The following is a 21627-nucleotide window of genomic DNA, read 5'->3' as shown; positions in this document are numbered from 1 at the left end:
TGAACGTTATCGTGCATATCATTTAGAGCAGGGATGGGGAACCTTTTGGCCCTCCAGCTGTTGAACTACACATCCCAGCATGCCTTACAGCAGTTTTAGCATCACCAAATTATAAAACTGAAGCAGGCATGCTGGAATGTTTAGTTCAACAGCTGGGGGGCCAAAGGTTCCCCATCCCTGGTTTAGAGTATCTTCTAGTGTGTGCGCACCTTAACTCTAGGACGCTGTGATTCCTAAAAGTTTGGAGGTCACTAGCCTGGGATGTTTTCACTGGGTCAAATGGAAATGTTGCTAAACTGTATGAGGGTGAATGTGTCAACATCTGTAATAGTTTAGAAATCGTTCTTTGAGGACCACAGTTCTAAAAAATAGTCAGAGGCCAAATATGTAATCCATAAGGAATGGGCAGTGATGGAAATGCGCAGATGGAGTTTGTTTCCTAGTAGCTACAGCCATAGCTGACATGTTCTCCTAGAACTACAATTCCCCTTGAGGACGGGGTTCCCCATAGTCTCCATACAAATAGGAGGATGGCGATTGCTTCTAAACATCAAGCACTGCATTCAATTCAGATGTGGCCTTAGCGTCAGTGGCCAGAATGCCAACACCAGTCCTCGAGAGCTACCAACAGTTCACATTTTCCAGACAACCTAGCTGCTGCACAGGTGCACTCATTACTCACTGACACATGGCCACGCACTACTTCCAGGTTCGGCACTCAGCAAACTTTCTAATATAAACTAAATAAACTCCATGCCAACGTGGATAGTTCATACCCCCACTATCCACGTTGACATGGAGTTGATTTTAGATAGTGTGGCGAGCGTAGCGAGCCACCGAGCCCGTAGCGTTGGTGAGCGCAGCGTGCCCCGCAAGGGGACTCCAGATGCGCTGCCATGCTGCTGCCCTGAAACTAAACAAGTACCCACATTTTAAAAGATCCACAGGTGGAGCTAATTACTTCACTTCTGGGTAGATTTATTAAGCTTGGTGAAGTTATGATAAAGTTGTCTCAGCACAACGAAACGCGTCAGGCAGAACCACACCACTTGGACTCTGGACACCCCTACTAACCCCCCTTGAACCAGCTCTGCTCTTGTTCCCTTTGTTTCACGAATTACTCCACTATTGATTCGGAACCCCTAAACTGGATTACAATTCGGGTAACCACCTGCTCAATCTTTGGAGCCTATCCGAGAAGTGAGGTATTCCATCTTTGCCCACCATTGGATTGAATAACAAGGTCTCCAGCAGGACATACGGACACCCCAACACCAGTCCAATCCGGATCACCCCCCTTTCCCCTATCCTTTCTGACGACTACCAATATCCAACGGGAGGAGAGCATAATCTTGGAACAAGCGGGACTCATATAAGTATCCATTGTCCTTTTATTTTCCTATTTTCCCATTAAGTGGTCCACTGTATGCCATTGAGTATATTATAATAAGTGCAATACTCATTTTTATATAGTTTTAATTATTGTGTCATTATTTTATATAAATAATTAAATGAATTGTATTTTCATGTGATACCCAATTGATCATTCCATTTTTTATATTTAATTTACCAAATTTTTTAATTTTACTAAATTCTGAGCGCTCCACAAACCCTTTCTTTTTCCATACATCGTGAAGTTATAAACTGTCTGGTTTTTATCACCGGCCAATCAGCTCCTACCTGTGAAGTTACAGGCTTGGTTTGAAAAATGAGAGGGTAGGAGCTGATTGGCTGGTGATAAAAACCAGACATTTTATCACTTCACCGAGCTTAATAAATCTACCCCTCTGTGAGGAAATCTGGAAAACAACTGTTGGTAGCTCTCGAGGACTGGAGGTGGCTACCCAAGCTTAGATTATACAGTGAAAGGCTCCACTACATGCAGTACCTGGTATTAATTCCTGTATGAATCCTCACTGGACACCAGTGCTTTTCTGTGGCCTTCATTTGGTTACGCACTTAGGCAGAATATACTCAGTCAAACTTTGCTGGACTCTTTTCCAATTGAAGGGGCTCATTACAATCCATGATGCTAAAGCACTCTGCAGGACAGGCGGGCCAGTGAGACAGGTATGAGGCTAGGGTTGTTAGTCAATAAGTCTAGCGCTATTGGTCAACAGGTCCAAGGGGAGAAGTCGCAGTAATGTTTGAGGGGCTTTAGAATGATTGTTCTCCTTGGAGTTCTGTTAGAGAAATACTCTGGAACCCAATGGGTGTCTGGAGGGGGTGGCTCTCGAGCTCTTTGAAGTACATTTTAAAATTCCCAACTTCCAGGTACCTGTTAGAGCATTCTATATTAAAGTTTCCTGATTGAAGTGGTCTCGCCATTACCTGAATAGTGAGGCGTTCCCTCCGCTGGAACCTGCTCCTCTGCTCCAGTGTACACAAAATGAATTGCTAATAGTCTATAAGAAGAGCGAATTTGTTGCATTATTGTATTTTGTATGCTGTACAACAAAATGCTGATCAGTTGTCAGTAGCGCGATGTCGGAGGCACCAGAATCCTTATTTACGTTTATCCTTTTTGCAGGTGCTGCTCGCTGCCGCAGTATGTACGAAGGTGGGCAAGGCCATAGTATCGCGACAGTTCGTGGAAATGACTCGCACTCGCATTGAAGGACTTTTGGCAGCTTTCCCAAAACTAATGAACACAGGAAAACAGCACACCTTTGTGGAGACAGAAAGCGTGCGTTATGTCTACCAGCCCATGGAAAAACTATACATGGTCCTCATCACCACCAAGAACAGCAACATCCTAGAGGACCTAGAGACCCTCCGACTTTTCTCCAGAGTGGTAAGTGTATGTAATGTAACCTAAGGGCCAGATTCCTTCCTAATGGGGATCAAGTCCCACACCGAGGACACCAATTCCTCTAGTTTCAATGGCTGGCTTTGTACATTATGCAGCGATGGCTACCTAGCTTTAACCTATTTTGAATTTTCCATTAAAACCTTTTTAACTAGATGTTCTCAAGACTTTAGTGAATAAATCAAGAAGCCTTAATCCTAAATGTATGCATTTAGCCGAGGTTGTATGATCACGATATTGAGTTGTGTTGGCCATACATCTTTTGCCTAATTCCTTGTTTTGGTGATAACATAGATGATCCGTTGGGGGATCGTCATAAAACCACTATGTTAATAATAAATCCCTGTAATCCCATTCTTCTTTTTGGGGTTGTAATTGAGGGTTTCTATCTTGTTCGATTCCCCCAATCCCTTAACTCGGTAACTGACAAAATGGGAAACAGCCCGACACTTGCCAAATGTATGTCCCGGTTACAGTTGTGTTAGGGGGAACACCCAGGCCACCCTTCTGAAGCTCAAAATCGCTTATTTTGTAAGCGACGTCCTTGTTGGTTACAGGTGGAACATGATAGCGAATTACAGTGCAGAGGCGACAGTGGTTGGGGGGGGGGGCACAAATGGTTTAGTAGTAATAACTGGAGACCTCTGTGGCGGGAGAGTAGTAGAGATAATCATTGACATGTGCTGGATTGAGTGTTTCATAGACTGGTACAAAGTTCTTCCGTGTGGTACTGCTAGTGGACTGGAAGCTCATATAGTTAACCTCTTCAATTTAGTTTATTTTCATTTTATTTTAAATTACTTTATACTGTTTATTGAGATACACATGTAATACTGAGGGGGAAAGATAGAGACACAGGATAAGCGACCACAAATTAGGGAACTGGACTGGCGTAGGAGATGCAGTTACCTTGAAAGGCACCAGGTCAGCTCTAGACCAAGTTTGCAGCTGCAGTGGCTTTAGCATGCATCGGTACTTATGTACTATCTGGGCTCCCATGTTAAATGCACCCCATTTTTTCATACCCCCTACTATCCAACCACGCATGGAGTTGATTTTATATAGTGTGGCGAGCGCACGCGGTCTCATAAAAAAATGGGAGCCCAGATATTACATTAGTACCCATGCATCTCTATATAAGGCCCTATATCAGCCCTCACACACTCTCTTGAGTACATTTGGCAGTATCCATTGTAAATGAAAGATCTCCCTGATCTGTTGGGCAGTGTCTGAGTGACTTAGGTGATGTATGGTAAATTAGTACCAGTAAGGTAAAAAAAAAGTCGCCCCCCCCCCCCCCCCCTAGACTTAATTACAATTAGATAATCTAACCTCCTTAAGGTGGCCATACATCAGAAAGATATTGTACTCAATCATACAATCTCAATTGATTGTAAGATTAATTGTATGCAGATTGTGTGTCCAAAAACCACCAAGGGCTGCCGGGGAATTGAAGGGAAATTGGACATAATCATGAGCGCAATCAATCTTAAGATCGATCTTTCTGCTGTATGGCCAGCTTTACTTACCCCCTCTCCCCCCACTATCTCACTTTGTCTACATTATCCCCACTTAAACACCTATACCCTAACCTTAAGGTGGCCGTACATCAGAAAGATATTGTACCCAATCATACAATCTCAATTGATTGTAAGATGGATTGTATGCAGATTGTGTGCACATCTTGTGAACACAATCATACAATCATGCAGCAGATGGATTGTATGATGGATTCTGAGTAGATTGTGTGTCCAAAAACCACCATGGACTGCTGGGGATTTCAAGGGAAATTGTACACAATCATGAGCGCAATCGATCTTAAGATCTATCTTTCTGATGTATGGCCAGCATTACTTTCCCAATTTACACTCTACATAATATTTGACACAATATCCCTATATAATAAAATAGAAAGATTTTATTTAGTTTACAGTTGCCAACTTTATTGTTTATTTGCATATTCAAAGACATATATTGTATAATGATCTTCTGTACGTAATATACTGTATGCACAACTATATTACAATTTGTAGATGTAGTCACTGTGCAAAATTTAGTACACAACAGATTCTACAGAATATACATCATTTATTGATATGACTATTTATCAATGTTATTCATTTCAACACCATTAAAGCATAGATATTGTATATTGCAATTTTGAACTTTAGACTTGAAATTAATACATATGTTAATTTTACTAACTGATGACCCTTTTCTTTGTTGTATAAGATGTGTACCCTTTTATAACTCAATAAAAAAGATTATAAAAAAATAAAGTCCCTTAATGGCAACTACAGTATAAAATAGGATAATGCTTTAGTGAGAGTAGAGACCGGAAAGCTATATACAACTCCTCTGGTATCTCTGAGTCATGTGCAGTGTTCTGGGGCCTACGCACATAGTGACCCACAGGCATTTTCTAAGCAATCTCACTAGATCACTTAGAAAATGCCCCAACATCGCTCTGTGTGTGTGTGTGTGTGTGTGTGTGTGTGTGTGTGTGTGGGGGGGGGGGGGGGGGGGGGATATCGATGCATGGCCCAGTGCGCCGTTTTTGCCCCGGCTAGCATGCTGGACAAATCTATAATCGCCAGTGTTCTCAACAGAGAACACTGGCCCTGACAGATCCCTGTGCAGCGATGTGTGCTGAGCGGTCTAGCATAGCTCAGAACGCTCATCTCCCTGTGTTCAGGCCCCATTACAGTAGTTGCTATGGTGCGTACAGGAGTGACTGACCTACAATTAAAGAATTGTTTAACCATGCTGCCATTTTGTTGGTGCTTTTGTGTTCACTGAAATATCTGTGTAGAGCGAGGTCACCTGAGGTAAATCTTGTAATTTGCCACCACAGGAATACTAAGCATTTTCTATTCTCTTCTTGCTAGTGTTTTCTTGAGGTATAAAGCTATTTGTTCAGGAAGCACTACTTTCAGCAGCTTGGTGTTGCCATACATATGCTGTTTGTACCTTCTTAGAAATGTTAGTCAGAACCCAAGTCTTTGCAGTCATTTTTTCCTAAAGTAACTCCAGGGGGTCCCATTGGTTCTAGGATTCCAGAGTACAGTATGCAGAGACACGGAAACTCCCCACTCAAGTTCTACTGGTAGAAAATGTATCAGGTGCTTTTTGAACAGTTCTTTGGGTACTTGTTTCCTAGCACGGCGCCCATCGCATCACATACCATAAGGCATACGACGGTATACGATGTGATGTTACGCTATGGCAGCCGATGTTATACAATTTAAAATTGTATACCATGCCATTGTATGCCTTATACATTGGTATACGATTTAAAATTGTATAAGCACCCTAATGGGTGTTTTCAATGTTAAATGTGCCCCCTATAAGATATATAATTGTATAAGTACCGTAATGGGTGCTTACAATGTTAAAAGCACCCCAACGCCACCCGTACTATCAACGCCAACCCGAAGCGCGGCGAGCGCAGCGGTACGCATCCTCCGACCTTTTCATATCCCCACTATCCACGTTGGCGTGGAGTTGATTTTCTATAGTGTGGCGAGCCCGAAGTGTGGCAAACGGACGCGGAATACATGTAAAGTAATACGCGTCACCTCGCGGGGCTCGCCACACTATATACAATCAACTCCATGCCGACGTGGATAGTGGGGGTATGAAAAGGTCGGAGGACGCGTACCGCTGTGCTCGCCACGCTTCGGGTTGGCATTGATAGTGGGGGTGGCGTGGGAGTGCATTTAACCCATTAGGGTGCTTATACAATTAAAAATCGTATAGGGGGGCGATTTACCATTGAAAAAACCCATTAGGGTGCTTATACAATTTTTAAAATCGCATTGCATGCAGACATATGGCATGCGATGCCATACGACTGAATATCGTGTGTGCCGTGCTAGGAAACAAGTACCATTCTTTGTTTGAAGTAGCACAATCAATATACTGTATTTCTGAAAGTCCTTGCCAAATGAAGTCCCTACAGTGTGTCTAGGCAGTTTTGTATTTATAGCTCAACATCAGGTTCATCAGTCACATGTCTTCCATTTAGGGGAATTGATTTTTCCAGAAAATTTTTTGTAGAGAAAAAAAAAAAGCAGACTTTTACCATGACATTTTCATCTACCTACAGTGTTATCTGGTGAAAGCATAGGATCCGGGATTAGTTCAAGTACCAGTGTGTTTGCACGGGTGTGGTCCCGAACACATGTTATGTATCTGGGGGGAGCAAGGAAATCCCAGATGACAGTCGGCTTTCAGGGCTAATTGAATAAATCATATTGTCGTTCTGCAAAAGGAAGTTATCGTGGTGCGGCCTTCTTTAGATGCCATTCTGGTGACCAGAGAGTCAGAACACCTGCCCAAACCCAGAACAGTCTCAAGCGATGACTATATGCATGGATCATTAATGCAGAAAAATGAATGAGGGCACTGTCCCTAGCAGTTCAGTTATACTGGCCCTTGCTGGATATTTGAGCCTTTCAGAAGAAAAACGTAAAACAATTCAGTGTAAAGCATGCATATTTCAGTCACAAAGTGGTGCCAGTAATGAATAGTCTTCATTTTGTCCACAAAAGGCATTCTTCCTTGGGCAAGGTGGCACACAGGAGATTTTCAACTGGACCTAGAAATTCCATAGGCGAACGCCAGAACCAAGACTAAACAATGATGGAGTGTTCCTGTGCACAGACTCGAACACCGAAGGCTTTTTACATCATAATAACACCAGAATGAAGGGAATATATGCTCTGCCTATTCCATAGAACTTCCAGCTAGGTTACGTTGTCCTTTGTTTCCTTCTCATTGGCTGTGAAAGATCAAGAACCTAGTGGTAAAGGTCATAGTGTCGGTCCATTTTACTGCACTGCTGGTGACTTGTAGTAACTTGGGGAATAGGTCTTAAACAGCTTTCGCCTCTGCCATTGTGGCCATCATCCCAAAATCTTTGTCTTTAAGGCTGTGGAAAATGAGTGGTCACCTTCTAGATGTGTCATTATACACTTAGCCATGCAACGTGCGACTCCAGGCAAAAGTAAGCCGCGGTGTAGCATAGCAAATCACTACTTGGTGTCATGCTTTGGACAGGTGGGCCCTATTACTGTATCCATCATTGTTGCTTTAGGGCTTTACATCTATTTTCCAAGTTACTTGCTTGTGCCTATAACCAGTTTGGCTGCTAGTGGTTGTTAGTTTCCACATGTGGAGTCCGGCACTGCTGGGTGCAGACATCTTGTCTTCAGTTAGCCTTTCCTGGACCTGATTCCTGCACCTGACCCCAGTGGACTATAAGCATCCCTATTTAAGTCTCTTCCTGACTACTGCCCTTTGCTATAACTTGTACTGTAGTCTTTATTCCCCGGAGTGGTTGTGTTCCGGAGTTTGGTTCCACAATCCCCATGTGCTCCATCAGCTACGGTGTTGCTTTCAGTGACACTCGCCATGGCTGGGTGCTCGCAACAGTTTCCGGTGTGCTCCTGTGTGCCGTTCCTTGCGGGTGTTCCTAACAGTGCCCAATTTGCTTTATTGGGGTTGTACACATGCTCCAGTTATGTTGCGGAGTCCTCTACAGATTCCTACTGCTGTGACCTATCCTCCACACAAGAGTTTCAGCTTCATTTGCATTGTCTGCTAGGTCTACAGAGCGCCCTGTCTTAATTATATGTTTACCAGTCTCTACTGGTTATTGTTGACTAGTACCGCGTTGTGATCCCTACTCGTATGTGTGCTAACATAAATAAACCGTTCTGCTTCTCCTATGAGTAGAAACCCCATTAATCCTCCAAATTTCCACCATATCACACACAACCCTGAGGTCCTGTACGAGGACACCTCTGTATGTTAGTTTCCTTTTTTTCATATTTCAGGAAATCCTCCTTTATTCTCTCTTGCCAACTAGCAATAACAAACAGTTATATGCCAGAGATCCAGGCCATTCTCTGCGTAACATTCCACAACAGACGGATTCAGGAAAACTGATCACCTCGTTGTCCTTCCTGATCTGATATATCTCTATCCAGACCCTACTCAAGGAGTTACTTCTTGGTAGCTGGAATGTTTGGATTATTTCAAAAATAGAAAATAAACAGTAATAACTCTTCCATATCTATATATAAAAGAAACGGTTTACACACAACAAACACATGTTACCTCCGTGTTGGAAACCTCTCCACACAAGTCACTTTACAATGTGACTTTACAAAGCAGCAGATGCATGTTCAGACCATGAGCGGTATTCAATCCCGGCCGCTTTTCTGCAGAAATAGCGGCCTTCTCCCCCACCCGCAAACCTGTCCAATCATGGGAAGTGTAATGTGTACACCTATGTGTCCTGTAACACACATCCCCCTACTGCTTCCACATGTTTGTGCCAATCCACTGCTTTGTCTGAATCAGGCCCAATAATTTATTATTGACGGCCTAAAGATTATGAAGCTCTTGAAATGACAGTTCTTATTGTATTTATTCAGGCAGTGATCACATGCTGGCCTTATTCAGATCTTATTGCAGTACACATTTCTTCTCAAAATGGGCAAAAGCTGCAGGTGGGGCAGATGTAACCTGTAGAGAGAGAGTTAGATTTGGGTGAGTTATTTTGTTTCTGTGCAGAGTAAATACTGGCTGCTTTATTTTTACACTGGAATTTATATATCCGTTTCACCACCCCCCACCCCCCACCCAAATTTAACACTACACGTTACATCTGCCCCACCTGCAGTGCACATGGTTTTGCCCATTTTGAGAACAAACTTGTACTGCGATCAGATCTGAATAAGGGCCGCTGTGTAATACTTTCATGCTGATATACTGCTCATTTTCCTTTAAATGTAATCTTTTGGCAGATTCCAGAATACTGCAGAGCCCTGGAGGAGACGGAGATCTCTGACCACTGTTTTGATCTTATATTTGCATTTGATGAAATTGTGGCTTTGGGATATAGAGAAAATGTGAACTTGGCCCAGATCCGAACATTCACAGAGATGGACTCGCATGAAGAGAAGGTGTTCCGGGCAGTCAGAGAGGTGAGTGTCAGCTCTTGAGTCTCCGTGCTGCAATAAGAGCTTCGGTTTCCAGGTGGAAATCTGAAAAAGGATTGCTAGATAAAATCTGCATAGAATTCAAGTAATAAAATGTGCACAATTGGCAGAAAGCATTTCAAGCTGAGAGGCAACAAGTTGTAATCTGTCACTTGTAGCCAAAGAGACAATAATGTGTTATGAGTCCGTACAGAAAAGCTCAGATGTAGACTGTGCAATGTACGAATTAGCAGTTACCACATCAGTGCTACACCACCTAAAATCCAAAAAGTCATTCAAGAGGACATTCAATCTAGGCCACTATTTCTGACATGGGAAATACAGACCGCCGCCTATTCAATTCTGACCGCATTGAAGGCGGATTCCATCAACAGATCCAACTATAAAACAAGTCGGATCTGTATTGTTGAACTCTTTTCAACAGGTGGAACATTGAATTACGCCTGTCGAGCTGAGCGAAAACGTCCCGGTATTCCATTTGTTGGGACGCTCCAAGATGTTATACACAGAAAACAAAATAAATTCTGAGCAAACAAAAATAAAACCCCGACCAGAGATGAAATATTACATAGCATGTAGAATCCAGCAATAATTGGAACATACATGAAGTAATAAAAAATATATAGTGTAAATGAAAATGTATCGACTCCCTTTGTCAATATAACTGAAACACAATTGCCCAAAGGCACCATCCGGGCATTATAAAACAACAGGAGAGAAAGGAGCACCGCTTTAGAATAATAGCACTTGGAAGTTTACTACAACCCCATAGGAAGAAGTAAACAGTAAATTATTGTCTGTCAGTAGCTTTATACTAACCTAAATATACTACCCCGCTAAACCCAATCCCACCCTAAAGGCCCCCTTACACTGGGCCGACTTGAAGGACAAGTCGGACTAGTTTGCCCAAAACTCCCCCCAGCAGCTCCCCGGGAGGCTCACATGCGATCTGGCACTTGATGTGCCATTATACATGCAATAAATCGCATGTAATACTGCTGGGGAGCTGCTGCGGTAGTGGGGGGGCGGGCAGTGTCCGGCCAGGTGGTGGTTTAGCTCGTAGTGGCGGGAACTATCTGAGCGGTGGCGGCTGGAGCTTTTAGCGGCGGGATGCGGCTGCTGATTATTTTGAAATGACTGGCTGGATGTTGATTGGCTGAAAGTCTCAGCCAATCAAAGTCCGGCTATTCATTTCAAGTTATTCGGCAGCCGAATTCCACCAAAATGCCGCTACAAGCTCCAGCCGCTGCTCGGACGGACCCTGCTGCCCGCCGCTACCAGCTGCGCGTCAACACCACCAGCTGGCAGGATCCTACTGCCCGCCGCACGTTAAGGTGGTCGGATGGCCATCAGGTCCGATCAACGGGTCGCGCATCGGACCTGAGGAGTCATAAAACTGAGCCGATTTGGCCCGACTCTTTGGAATCAGCCCAAATTGGCTCAGTGTATGGGCTCCTTAGTCTAACAAAATCCCACTTTACCTGTAGTAACTGTGGATGACACATTACTTTACTCACTTCGGAAGTTGTATTTGTGCACACTTTCAGTTCAGTTAAAAAAAGAAAAAAGTTTAACCATAACCTGACGCACAGGCTGGGGGATTACTTTATTAAATAACTTTCCATATTCTCTCCACAGACCCAAGAGCGCGAGGCAAAGGCAGAGATGAGACGAAAAGCAAAAGAGCTGCAGCAGGCTAGGCGGGATGCAGAGCGCCAGGGCAAAAAGCCTCCAGGGTTTGGAGGGTTCGGAAGCTCCGGGGGTTCCTCTATGTCCAGCAATGCAGCAGCGTTGATAACAGAGAATATAATGGAGCCTGAGAAGACCAAGACTGCTTCCATACCCAGCAGGTAAGAACACTAAATGATGTGACTTGCATGGAAATACTTCCTCTGTATAAGTGGTGCAGTGAGATGAAATGTTACTGTGTGTTTGTTTTAGGCCTACTGGCTCTAATAAAGCCCTGAAACTCGGGGCCAAAGGAAAGGAAGTGGATAATTTTGTAGACAAGCTCAAATCTGAAGGAGAGACCGTTGCTAACCAGTCTTCAAGCATGAGACCTTCAGAAGCAGCAAAGGTCTTGCCCCCACCTGCCAACTTAGAGAGGTAAGTGCCAGGAACCATCATTTCTTCATTAATGAACCAAGTGTCTAAATATAGGCGTAGAACTCTTTATAGGACCGATGGTTTTCCTTGCCTGGTTTTATTTGCTTGCGTAGACACGCAAGGTCTTTCTGTAGCTAAATATCCCTCTCTTTCAGTGTTCATTTGAAGGTCGAAGAGAAAATCTCTTTAACCTGCAGCAGGGATGGGGGGCTGCAGAACATGGAAGTGCACGGGCTCATTATGCTCAGAGTGGCCGATGAGAAGTTTGGAAGGATCCGTGTGCACGTTGACAATGAAGATAAGAAAGGGGTGCAGCTTCAGGTGAGACGTGGAAACACCATGCATAGGTTTATATATGTGATATTGGAAGCTTTCAAAATGACTGTTACAAGCTACATTGTAATTAGTATTTGGAGGCAACACACACTTAGGGCCTTCTTAGATGGACAAAACCATGTGCACTGCAGGGGGGCAGATGTAAAATGTGCAGAGAGAATTAGATTTGGGTGAGTTATTTTGTTTCTGTGCAGGGTAAATACTGACTGCTTTATTTTTACACTGCAATATAGATCTCACTTTGAAGTAAATCCCCACCCAAATCTAATTCTCTCTGCACAATTAACATCTGCCCCACCTGCAGCGCACATTGTTTTGTCTAAGAAGAAATTTGACAGAGTGAACCAAAATAACCCCCTAAGTACCTTGTGAAGAGTAATAGTTCTCATTTGTACAGTAGTTTAGGAAGGGAAATAATATATTCTATAACTTGGCATGTACAGATGTAGCCACGCTCCTCTATCCTTCCGATGGCGCATAGATCAATGCAGTAGGTGCATTGCCGGCGACCCAAGGGGAAAGCCCAGCATTTTCATGGGGGCGACCATAAAATGCTGGCCGGTCCCCTGCTCCGTGCTGATGTCCGTGCCCGCCCTGCCCTACCTGTGCAAACGCCTCGGCAACTGTCATACTCCACGAGCAGCCCTGCGCATGCGTATATTCATATATACTTATGTGCAGAGACGCATCATCGGTTCCCTGACAGAATTCGACTATTTACGAGCCAGCTCGTATTACCCCTTAATGTACTGTGAGTGAGCCACTTTTTAGGTCATGCTACAGTACATGTACATTGTATTCTGTAGTTCTATCTATATACATCCTCAGCTACAGAGCACTGTACTCTTGTCTTCATTAGTGGAGCACTCGCCACCCAGTGTAAGTTACATGCTTAGGAACCTCATACATTAGTATGCCTTAAGGCAGTGGTTCCCAAACTGGGTGCCTCGGAATTCTTGCTGGGGTGCCTTGAGTTGGTGGTTCAGGAGCAATGCAAATTATTTATAGTCATTGTAATAGCCCAAACCAGTGCTTTTGCCTGTCAAATCAACTCCACACCGATGTGGATAGTGGGGGTATGAGAATACGAGCCCGAAGCGCGGCGAGCAGACGCGGAATGCATATAAAGTAATCCGTGTACGCTCGCCACGCTTCGGGCTCGTATTCTGCGGGGCGCACTGAGCTCGCCACGATTTGGGCTCGCTGCGCTCGCCACACTATCTAAAATCAACTCCACGCCAACATGGATAGTGGGGGTTATGAAAAGGTCGGAGGACGCGTACCGCCTCCCTCGCGGTGCACGCTGCACTCACCACTCTTCGGGATGGCGTGGATACTGGCGGTTACATCTCATTGTAAGCACCCATCACATCTCATGGCATGGGTGCTTGTACAATTAAAAATCGCATCGCATGCTGCAATATACCAGGGAGATGCAATGAGTTTTTTAGGAGCCCATACGATGGAAATCGTGGGCGCCATGATAATACACAAGTACCAATTTTTTATCCTAGGAGTGCCATGAAGAAAAAAAAGTTTGGGAAACACTGCCTTACGGTCCATACACACTGGGTGATTTTGCCCAGAGTGTATAGACAACTATGATGGGGAAAATCACAGGGCTGACCATCGCTCAGTGCGTACACACTGAGCCATTTTTTTTTCTCCCAGGGTTGCAAGGCTTTCCAGCGATGGTGTGGTGGCATGCATCAGCGCTCATCGCTGCCCCGTACACATGGTGCAGCTTTTGAGCGAAAAGCTCAAACGAGTGAACTGTGCTGCGCTTTCAGCTCAAAGTTGCTCAGTGTGTTTGGCCCTTAAGTGCACTTAAAGTGCAACTCTTATGGTGCAGGTGGGATACCTGTATGATGCGACTGCAGCAATGATGAGCATGGGTACATCTGTAATGTAAAAGGGTTGTAGAAAGACTACTCCCCAGTAATTTGGGGAATACTTCTCAAGCATTGTACAAAAGAAAATGAGCGCTATTATTGTATAAAAAATGTGAAGAAAAAGAAAGGGTTATAAGGAAGAAAGAAAAAGGAAAAAGCACCTGAAATTTAATAGGTTAATGAATGTTTACAGCTCTTCTTGAGCTATATGATTGTCCGTGGTCCTGTGCTTTCCTTACCTCTGACACAAGTTGCTCCCGGGGAAGAAGCTGTAATGCAGCATAGAAGCAAAGCCGCGTGTCTCGAAAGCCGCCCGGTCTCTGTAGATGATGACGTCACCAAAAGTCCGGCGGCTGCGGCTTGGATGGCAGGTACAGGGGAAGGCAGAATGGAGGTCCACCCTGCCTGTGCCTGTGGACCTCCATTCTGCCTTCACCCGCCATCCATGCCGCGGCCGCCGGACTTGACTACGGACAATCATATAGCTCAAGAAGAGCTGTAAACATTCATTAACCTTTTATTTTCAGGTGCTTTTTTCCTTTTTCTTTCTTCCTTATAACCTTTTCTTTTTCTTCACATTTTTTATACAATAATAGCGCTCATTTTCATTTGTACATTTATTCCATTATTTACTGAGCAGCTTAATTTTATTTTAGCGCAGTGTTTAACCCCTTGCACTTCTCAAGCATTGCCAAACCTACCTTAGGTCCTGGAAGGCATCGGGATCATGTAGATGCAACAAAAGTAATGTGACCATTATAGCTGCAAAGCAAAACCAAGCCTTTATTTCCTGTAGGGATGGAAAACCATACATGCTGCGTAATACACAATATTAGCCGGCTCCACTTACCACTGCACATATTTTCTGCAGGGTGGATTGGAGAAGGTCTTGTTGTGACTACACTGACCATTTCATCGTTCGCTCTTATGGGACCTACACACGGAGCGATATTCAGGCATTTTCAGGACAATTTTAAATCATTTCTCAAAATGATACATTGTAAGCGGTCCTTTTGCAAGCAATGAATCTCATGCGATCCTATTAGGGATGCACGGGCTGCGACAAATCTTTGTGGCAGCCAGTGAGATCTGCGATTGAGATGTGAGGCGCACGGGAGCGTGCCTCACATCGCAGTCGCACCTGCGAGGTGCCAGTTTTCATGAGATCTGTCGCAGCAATGTGTCGCAATTGCATGCCCATATCGCACCAGTGTATGGGCACCTTTTAGTTTCCATTACTTTGCATAGCAATCTAATTGTACTTCATTCTCTGCCTGGAACCAGAGATAAGGAGGAATGATCCCTTACATTCTGTGTACCTGTCGGAGCTAAGGAATTCTTATAAATGATTGCTACTGTACTTTATATCTACTAGATAAATAGCAGGGAATGTGCACTTGCAGGTTATGAGCCATAGTACTCCCCTTGATATTTAGTTTCTCCCTTAAACTGTGTATTGTGAGGTAAATTATATATTCAGTTATTTTTTACTATTGTAAAGCGCAATGGAATCTGCTGCGCTATATAAGAAACTGTAAATAAATAAATACATTTTTTGTGCTCATTGTGTTTTAATTCTGTTTATATTACAGACTCATCCCAACGTGGACAAAAAGCTCTTCACATCAGACTCCTTGATCGGACTGAAAAATCCCGAAAAATCTTTCCCCATTAATAGTGATGTTGGAGTCTTAAAATGGCGACTACAGACCACCGATGAAGCCTTGATACCTCTAACCAGTGAGTTTTCTGGGGTTTGATTATGTATTCAATGACGAAAATAGTACAGGGTGCTTCAAAAAGACAGGACCTAATTTCAAAGCATTGTGTATCGCACAGTAGCAACATGTTACAATTACACAATTGTTGACATTGTTACCACGTCCCCTCCACCTTCTGTACGGACAACATCGAGAATGTAGTTGAATTCGTCCCAAATGCCTTTTTTGTGTCTTCTTCCACTGAAGTCTCCACTGTCTGTTTTTGAGGTCATTCAGATTGGTCACTTAAACTTTGTCCACGACGTATCACCACAAGAAAAGTTGCGCCAACTTTTGGGGTCCTGTGTGACCTATCCAGTGTTGAGGGCAGTGTGTCATTTACAAAGCTATCTGCAGGTGCCAGTGGTCTGTCTTGCTGACTAATGAAGTCATCGTAATCTGCATTAAATTGTGCGATTAGCCAGTTCTGCAGCATTTCCATAGAGGTTTGACCCATCACTATATTTCCCTAGAAAAAGAAAGGGCAAGAAACCTACCTTTGAGAGATGGCACAAAACGTTCACTTTCTTGGAATCGCGCTTTTGCTGTACAATTTCATATTCTGAAATCCCCGTATGCCTACGTTGTGACGGTTAACTTTATCGCTTGGATGAAACGTTGCTTCATCACTAAAAATCAGACGCGTTAAGATTCTTTCGTTTCCGTGTTCTGTAACATTGCGTCACAAACTTTTACACGCTTTTCTGAGTCTTGCTGAACTACATAACGCCTTGTGTTGCAGGATTGCATCTTCTAAACGACTTGTGATAGGGGCTGTTGGTGCACTACGATAGGCATCCAGCGGTAGTCAGTTAAAACTCTGGGTGGAATGTTATGCAGTTTGAGTTCGGCGGCCATGTCAGACGAGCTCAGTGTTTTTTTTTTTTTTTTTTATATAGAGTCAGGCATTAACAAGGTAAAACCTTGCCTTGTACATGATTGTCCTTTTAAAAGGGGAAAAAAAACCTCTGCACTCTTTTTCTACCATTTCAAGCAGTAAGCGTTTCATTCACGGGCGGTTTGTGGTTGCAGAGATAGAAGACCTTATTCAGGTTCATTCGCAATCACCGCTCCTTCGCACAGGGACCAATGTTTTTTGATTGTTCGCTGGGCGCACGCAAGCAACCTTGGGGGCTGAAAGGGGTGTGGGGCGGCGGGCTGCATTTTCAGCACAGTGATTTTTTTCCCCCATCATCGCTGTCCGTACACGCCGGGCAAAATCGCCCAGTCTGTATGGACCTTTAAAGAAGCCAAGTCTTTTTTTCATTTAAACATGGCTAGAGAAAAAATCTTGAAAACTTAACCTAATTGTTTCATACAACCTACCACACTTGCTTATTACTGGCTTCACACCCCTACACCTGGTGCTCAGTCTCCTTTCTTACAGTGGCATCATTACTCTGGAGAGGGTTGTTTTGTTTTTATATGGATATCTAATAAACTATTTTGTGTATTCATTTAGGTCAAAGGGAATTGCTCAAAAAGTGTACAGTAAAGACTGCATGGAGCGCTTTGTCAGGGCTATCCACTCAATAAGAGCGGCTGCAAGAGGGGCTAGTCAGACCCTTTGAAAATTACGTGAACCAAGAAGAATATGCCGCGCTCGGTTAATGATTCAAACAATTATATAATTATAAGTGAAATTTAATAAAAAATGTATAAAAAACTAAGTTAATAATAAAAGCAGCGTGAATGTACATACACTAAAATCATTGAGTCACTGAGACCTGAATATTTGATAGTAAGTAACCTGCTCTGGTCAGTCAAACATCCAATAATTACCCACTTGTGGGTCAATGGTAACCCTTGGACTTAATGGTGGTCCAAGATGGACGTATGAGGTGTCCTGTGCAGGTGTATGGGGGATCCTCTACAATGTGAAGGTAAATTCTATTTTTCTACTTGGATAAACCAATGGGGTCCAAAGCCAAGGTGGTAGCTGGAAGCAATATTGTAGTCCAAGGTGTCCCAGTCCAATAGGCACTAGCTGAAGTGCGTTCATGAACACCATTAGCCCAGGGGTCACCGTTGACCTACAAGTGGGTAATTCTTGGATGTTTGACTGACCACAGCAAGTTACTTACCATCAAATATTCAGGTCTCCGTGACTCAATGATTTTAATGTGTATATACATTCATGCTGCTTTTATTATTAATACATTTTTTATAAAATTTCACTTATTATACAGATGGAGCATCTCCCATCCTGGCAGGGGATGGCGCTGGCGACGCCAGCCGCCATCCCCCGCCAGCACCATATCGATGGCGAGAAGGGGACGCGCGCGCACGAGAGGCGCGTGCGTCCCCTTGCGACGGCGCTTCCATCCGCTCCCCCGGGTCCCCGCCGGCTTGTCGGCAGTAACCCGTGGTCCCCGCCGCCTGCCCTAACACTGTCCGTCTCCCTGAGGCGGAGACGGACAGGGTTTCCATCGCGCTGGCATCTCAGTATGTTGGATGGCGAGGCTGCGTTCTGTCGATCCGCCAGCAAGGATGAAGCCTACTCTATCTGTATCATTAACCGAGCACTGCATATTCTTCTTGGTTCAAAGGGAATTGCTCGCTTACATTTCTGATATGGTGGTATTTAAGTGCCATAGACACTGCTTTCTCTCTCGCACCCACTATATACCTAGCTGGTTTGGATATTTTGTATGTAACTAAAATTCTTCTTGTTCTCTAGTTAACTGCTGGCCTTCAGAGAGTGGGAACGGCTGTGATGTAAATATAGAGTATGAACTTCAAGAAGACAAACTGGAACTGAATGATGTGGTTATTACAATCCCATTGCCGTAAGTAATGCAGATATAAAGTATACTAATGTGTTTCGCTGTAGACTTCAGCCCTAAATATATGTGTAAAGCACTTGTTCTAACTAAGCCCCCCGCCCCTTTTTTGTTTTTTACGGGATTGTCACGATTTCACCCCCTGCTAACACATCGCAATCTCAGACGGCTGGCTGTGACTGTTACACACTTAGGATAAATACACTTTTATATTTTCTGCCAAAGATTACTACTGCACACTTCACTTCAACTTTCAGACGGTGGATAGGCTCCCATTTGAAATAACCTGGGTCGGGAGACCTGGCATTTCAACCTGGGTAGGGACCAGGTTTGAACACTGGTTCAACCCGGCTCGCTGTGCAGTGTAAATGGGTAACCAGGGTTGATGGGACCCGTTCACTGCAATGCAATAGCGGTCGCTGGGAGATGCTCTCATCTCCCAGCACCGGCTCAGGACCTGCCTCCGGTGCCGTCACCCGCCCGGCAATATGCCAGATGGGGAGAGCTGTGGGGTCACAATCCGGGTCGCACCCGTGTTGGATCAATTGATATGCAGACAGGCCCGGATTAAGGAGGAGTCAGTGCCCCTGGGCCCCCTTCTATCTAGGGCCCCCTGTGGTCGGCTTGGATTTATTTATTTATTTTTTTAGCTAAAGGTTTTGTGCGTGGGGGGTAGTGCTGCAGATTCACCTATCTGCCAAAGTGACAATGATTAATGGTGCATCGGGAGCCAAGGCACACTGACTGCACAAGTGTGCAGTGCATTACTGGGAGTTGACTCCCATGAGACTTTGCACAAGAGGGCAGAGGCTGAGAGGCTTGTGCTGATTTTTTTTTTTTTTTTTTTTTTTATTCAATAAATTTTTATTGTTTTTTATATGCATTAGTACAAAAAAAAAAAAACAAGAACAAACGTACACATACAAGCAAGACGTAAGGTGGCCATACATCAGAAAGATATTGTACCCAATCATACAATCTCAACTGATTGTAAGATGGATTGTATGCAGATTGTGTGCACATCTTATGTACATAATCATACAATCAATCAGCAGATGGATTGTATGACTGATTGTAAGATGGATTGTATGCAGATTGTGTGCACATCTTGTGTACACAATCATGCAGTAGATGGATTGTATGATTGATTGTATGATTGATTGTGTGTAGATTGTGTGTCCAAAAACCACCAAGGACTGCCGGGGATTTCAAGGGAAATTGTACACAATCATGAGCGCAATCGATCTTAAGATCGATCTTTCTGACGTATGGCCAGCTTTAGTACACAGTTGCGAAATCCCTCATCCATTCGAGGGTTACATTATACAGAGATATAATGGGTGATGGTTATTTATACATACAGTGGTACAGTATATATATTGGTATTCATTCAATATACGATTCATGGTGTTAAAGAACGGTCAACATCCCTAGTGTGCGGTTTAGCTTCAGGTGTGGTTTAAGCGCATCGCGTGCAGGTATCTATAGGAAGTATTTCAAGAGAAGGGTGCAGGGAGTGTGTTGGGCTCTACCCGTGGCAGGCATTCATGCCATACTGCGATATGAAGCATTTGTAGTTGTATAGGTACAAGGCATCAATAATCATTAGACAGGGTACATTCACACATTAATTAACTATGAAGTATTATTGTTGGTCTCAATTCACATTAGAAGATTTGTTGCATAATAGAGTATTAACTCCAGGGCGCTGGTATTAGGGGGTATTTCTTGTTGCATAAGTAGACTCCAACCATTTATACCATATGGAGTGAAACTTTTTCTCACTATTTCTGGACAGGTAAACAAATTTTTCATGACTCACTGTTTCATTGACCAGTGAGGTCCAAGCTGTTATACTCGGGGGCTCACTCCTCATCCACAGTCTAGCTATGATCACCTTGGCTAGAGCACATATGTTGATCATAAGCCTCCTATCCGTAGCAGTGAGGGCCTCTTCATCAAAAGCTGAGAGTAGACAGGATCCAGGGGTGATCACATTCTCGGGGATGCCCGCATCCCTCAGAAAGTCAGTGACAGCTTTCCAGTATGTAGTTATGCTAGGACATGACCATAATAAGTGGAAAAAGGTACCCTCAGCTGCATTGCACCTGGGGCACACCGAGGAAGTGGTTCCCCCTATACGATGCAGCAACGTCGGGGTCATGTATACCCGGTGTAAGATATAATACTGTATCTGTTGGAATCTGATACTAGATGTGGACAGTTTGTGAGCCTCCAATGCATTTGACCATATTTCATCTGTCATGGTTCCCAGGTCAGCTTCCCATTTTGACCTAATGGTGGGGAGAAGGTCTGAGTGCGATTTTTGTTGTATAGCCGAGTATAGGGTAGACACCAGGTGCCCTCCCGAGATCCCCTGGATCAATGTTTTAAGAGGGGAATTATTAATAAGGGAACCTGATGCGGGTCCCACTTGTTTGTTGAGAGCATGTCGTATTTGGAGGTATCTATAGAATTGCGAGTTGGGAATGGGGAAATCCACCTGTAATTCCTGGAAAGTTTTAAAGGTGTTATTTTGGTACAGGTCGCCTAGACTGGATACACTCCACCTATACCATGTGCTGTCTACCTCTAGAGAAGCCAATTCGGGCAGGGCGCGGGTATTAAGTAGGGATATCTCTGGGTCCCATCCCTGACCCCCCATAATTCCATGAACCAGTCGCCATATAATTATTGCTTGCCTGATCAAGGGGATTCTAATATTTTTTGTGGAACCGGCTAACAGAGTTTGTAGGGGAGAGTCTGCTGAGGAATGCTGAGCAAACAATGCTTGTGCTGATTTTTGATTGGTGGAGCTTCCCCCGCAGTTACCCATTGACCCGTTACGCAGTTGCCCATTGACCAAGTTTATGCTGCCTTTACTCTGTTTTAAAAGTGTAATATCCTCCCGCGCAGTTTGCGGGCAGTAAT

General features: G+C 44.0%; 1 protein-coding gene across 1 annotated transcript in view; it reads left to right on the top strand.

Moving 5' to 3' along the window:
* The window catches only part of ARCN1 (archain 1 coat protein complex I subunit delta), a 29764-nt gene that overhangs the window by 5162 nt on the left and 2975 nt on the right, over nucleotides 1-21627 (top strand). The window contains exons 2-8 of the mRNA XM_083162511.1: nucleotides 2531-2794; nucleotides 9625-9804; nucleotides 11458-11669; nucleotides 11761-11925; nucleotides 12081-12246; nucleotides 15746-15893; nucleotides 18594-18702. Coding sequence (XP_083018637.1) covers nucleotides 2531-2794; nucleotides 9625-9804; nucleotides 11458-11669; nucleotides 11761-11925; nucleotides 12081-12246; nucleotides 15746-15893; nucleotides 18594-18702 — 1244 coding nt within the window. The remainder of the gene's footprint in view (nucleotides 1-2530; nucleotides 2795-9624; nucleotides 9805-11457; nucleotides 11670-11760; nucleotides 11926-12080; nucleotides 12247-15745; nucleotides 15894-18593; nucleotides 18703-21627) is intronic.

The sequence above is a fragment of the Crinia signifera genome, chromosome 19 (assembly GCF_055691185.1).
Source record: "Crinia signifera chromosome 19, ASM5569118v1, whole genome shotgun sequence".
Classification (NCBI taxonomy): domain Eukaryota; kingdom Metazoa; phylum Chordata; class Amphibia; order Anura; family Myobatrachidae; genus Crinia; species Crinia signifera.
The sequence above is the reverse complement of the archived record's forward strand: the minus strand, read 5'-3'. Positions and strand labels throughout refer to the sequence as shown.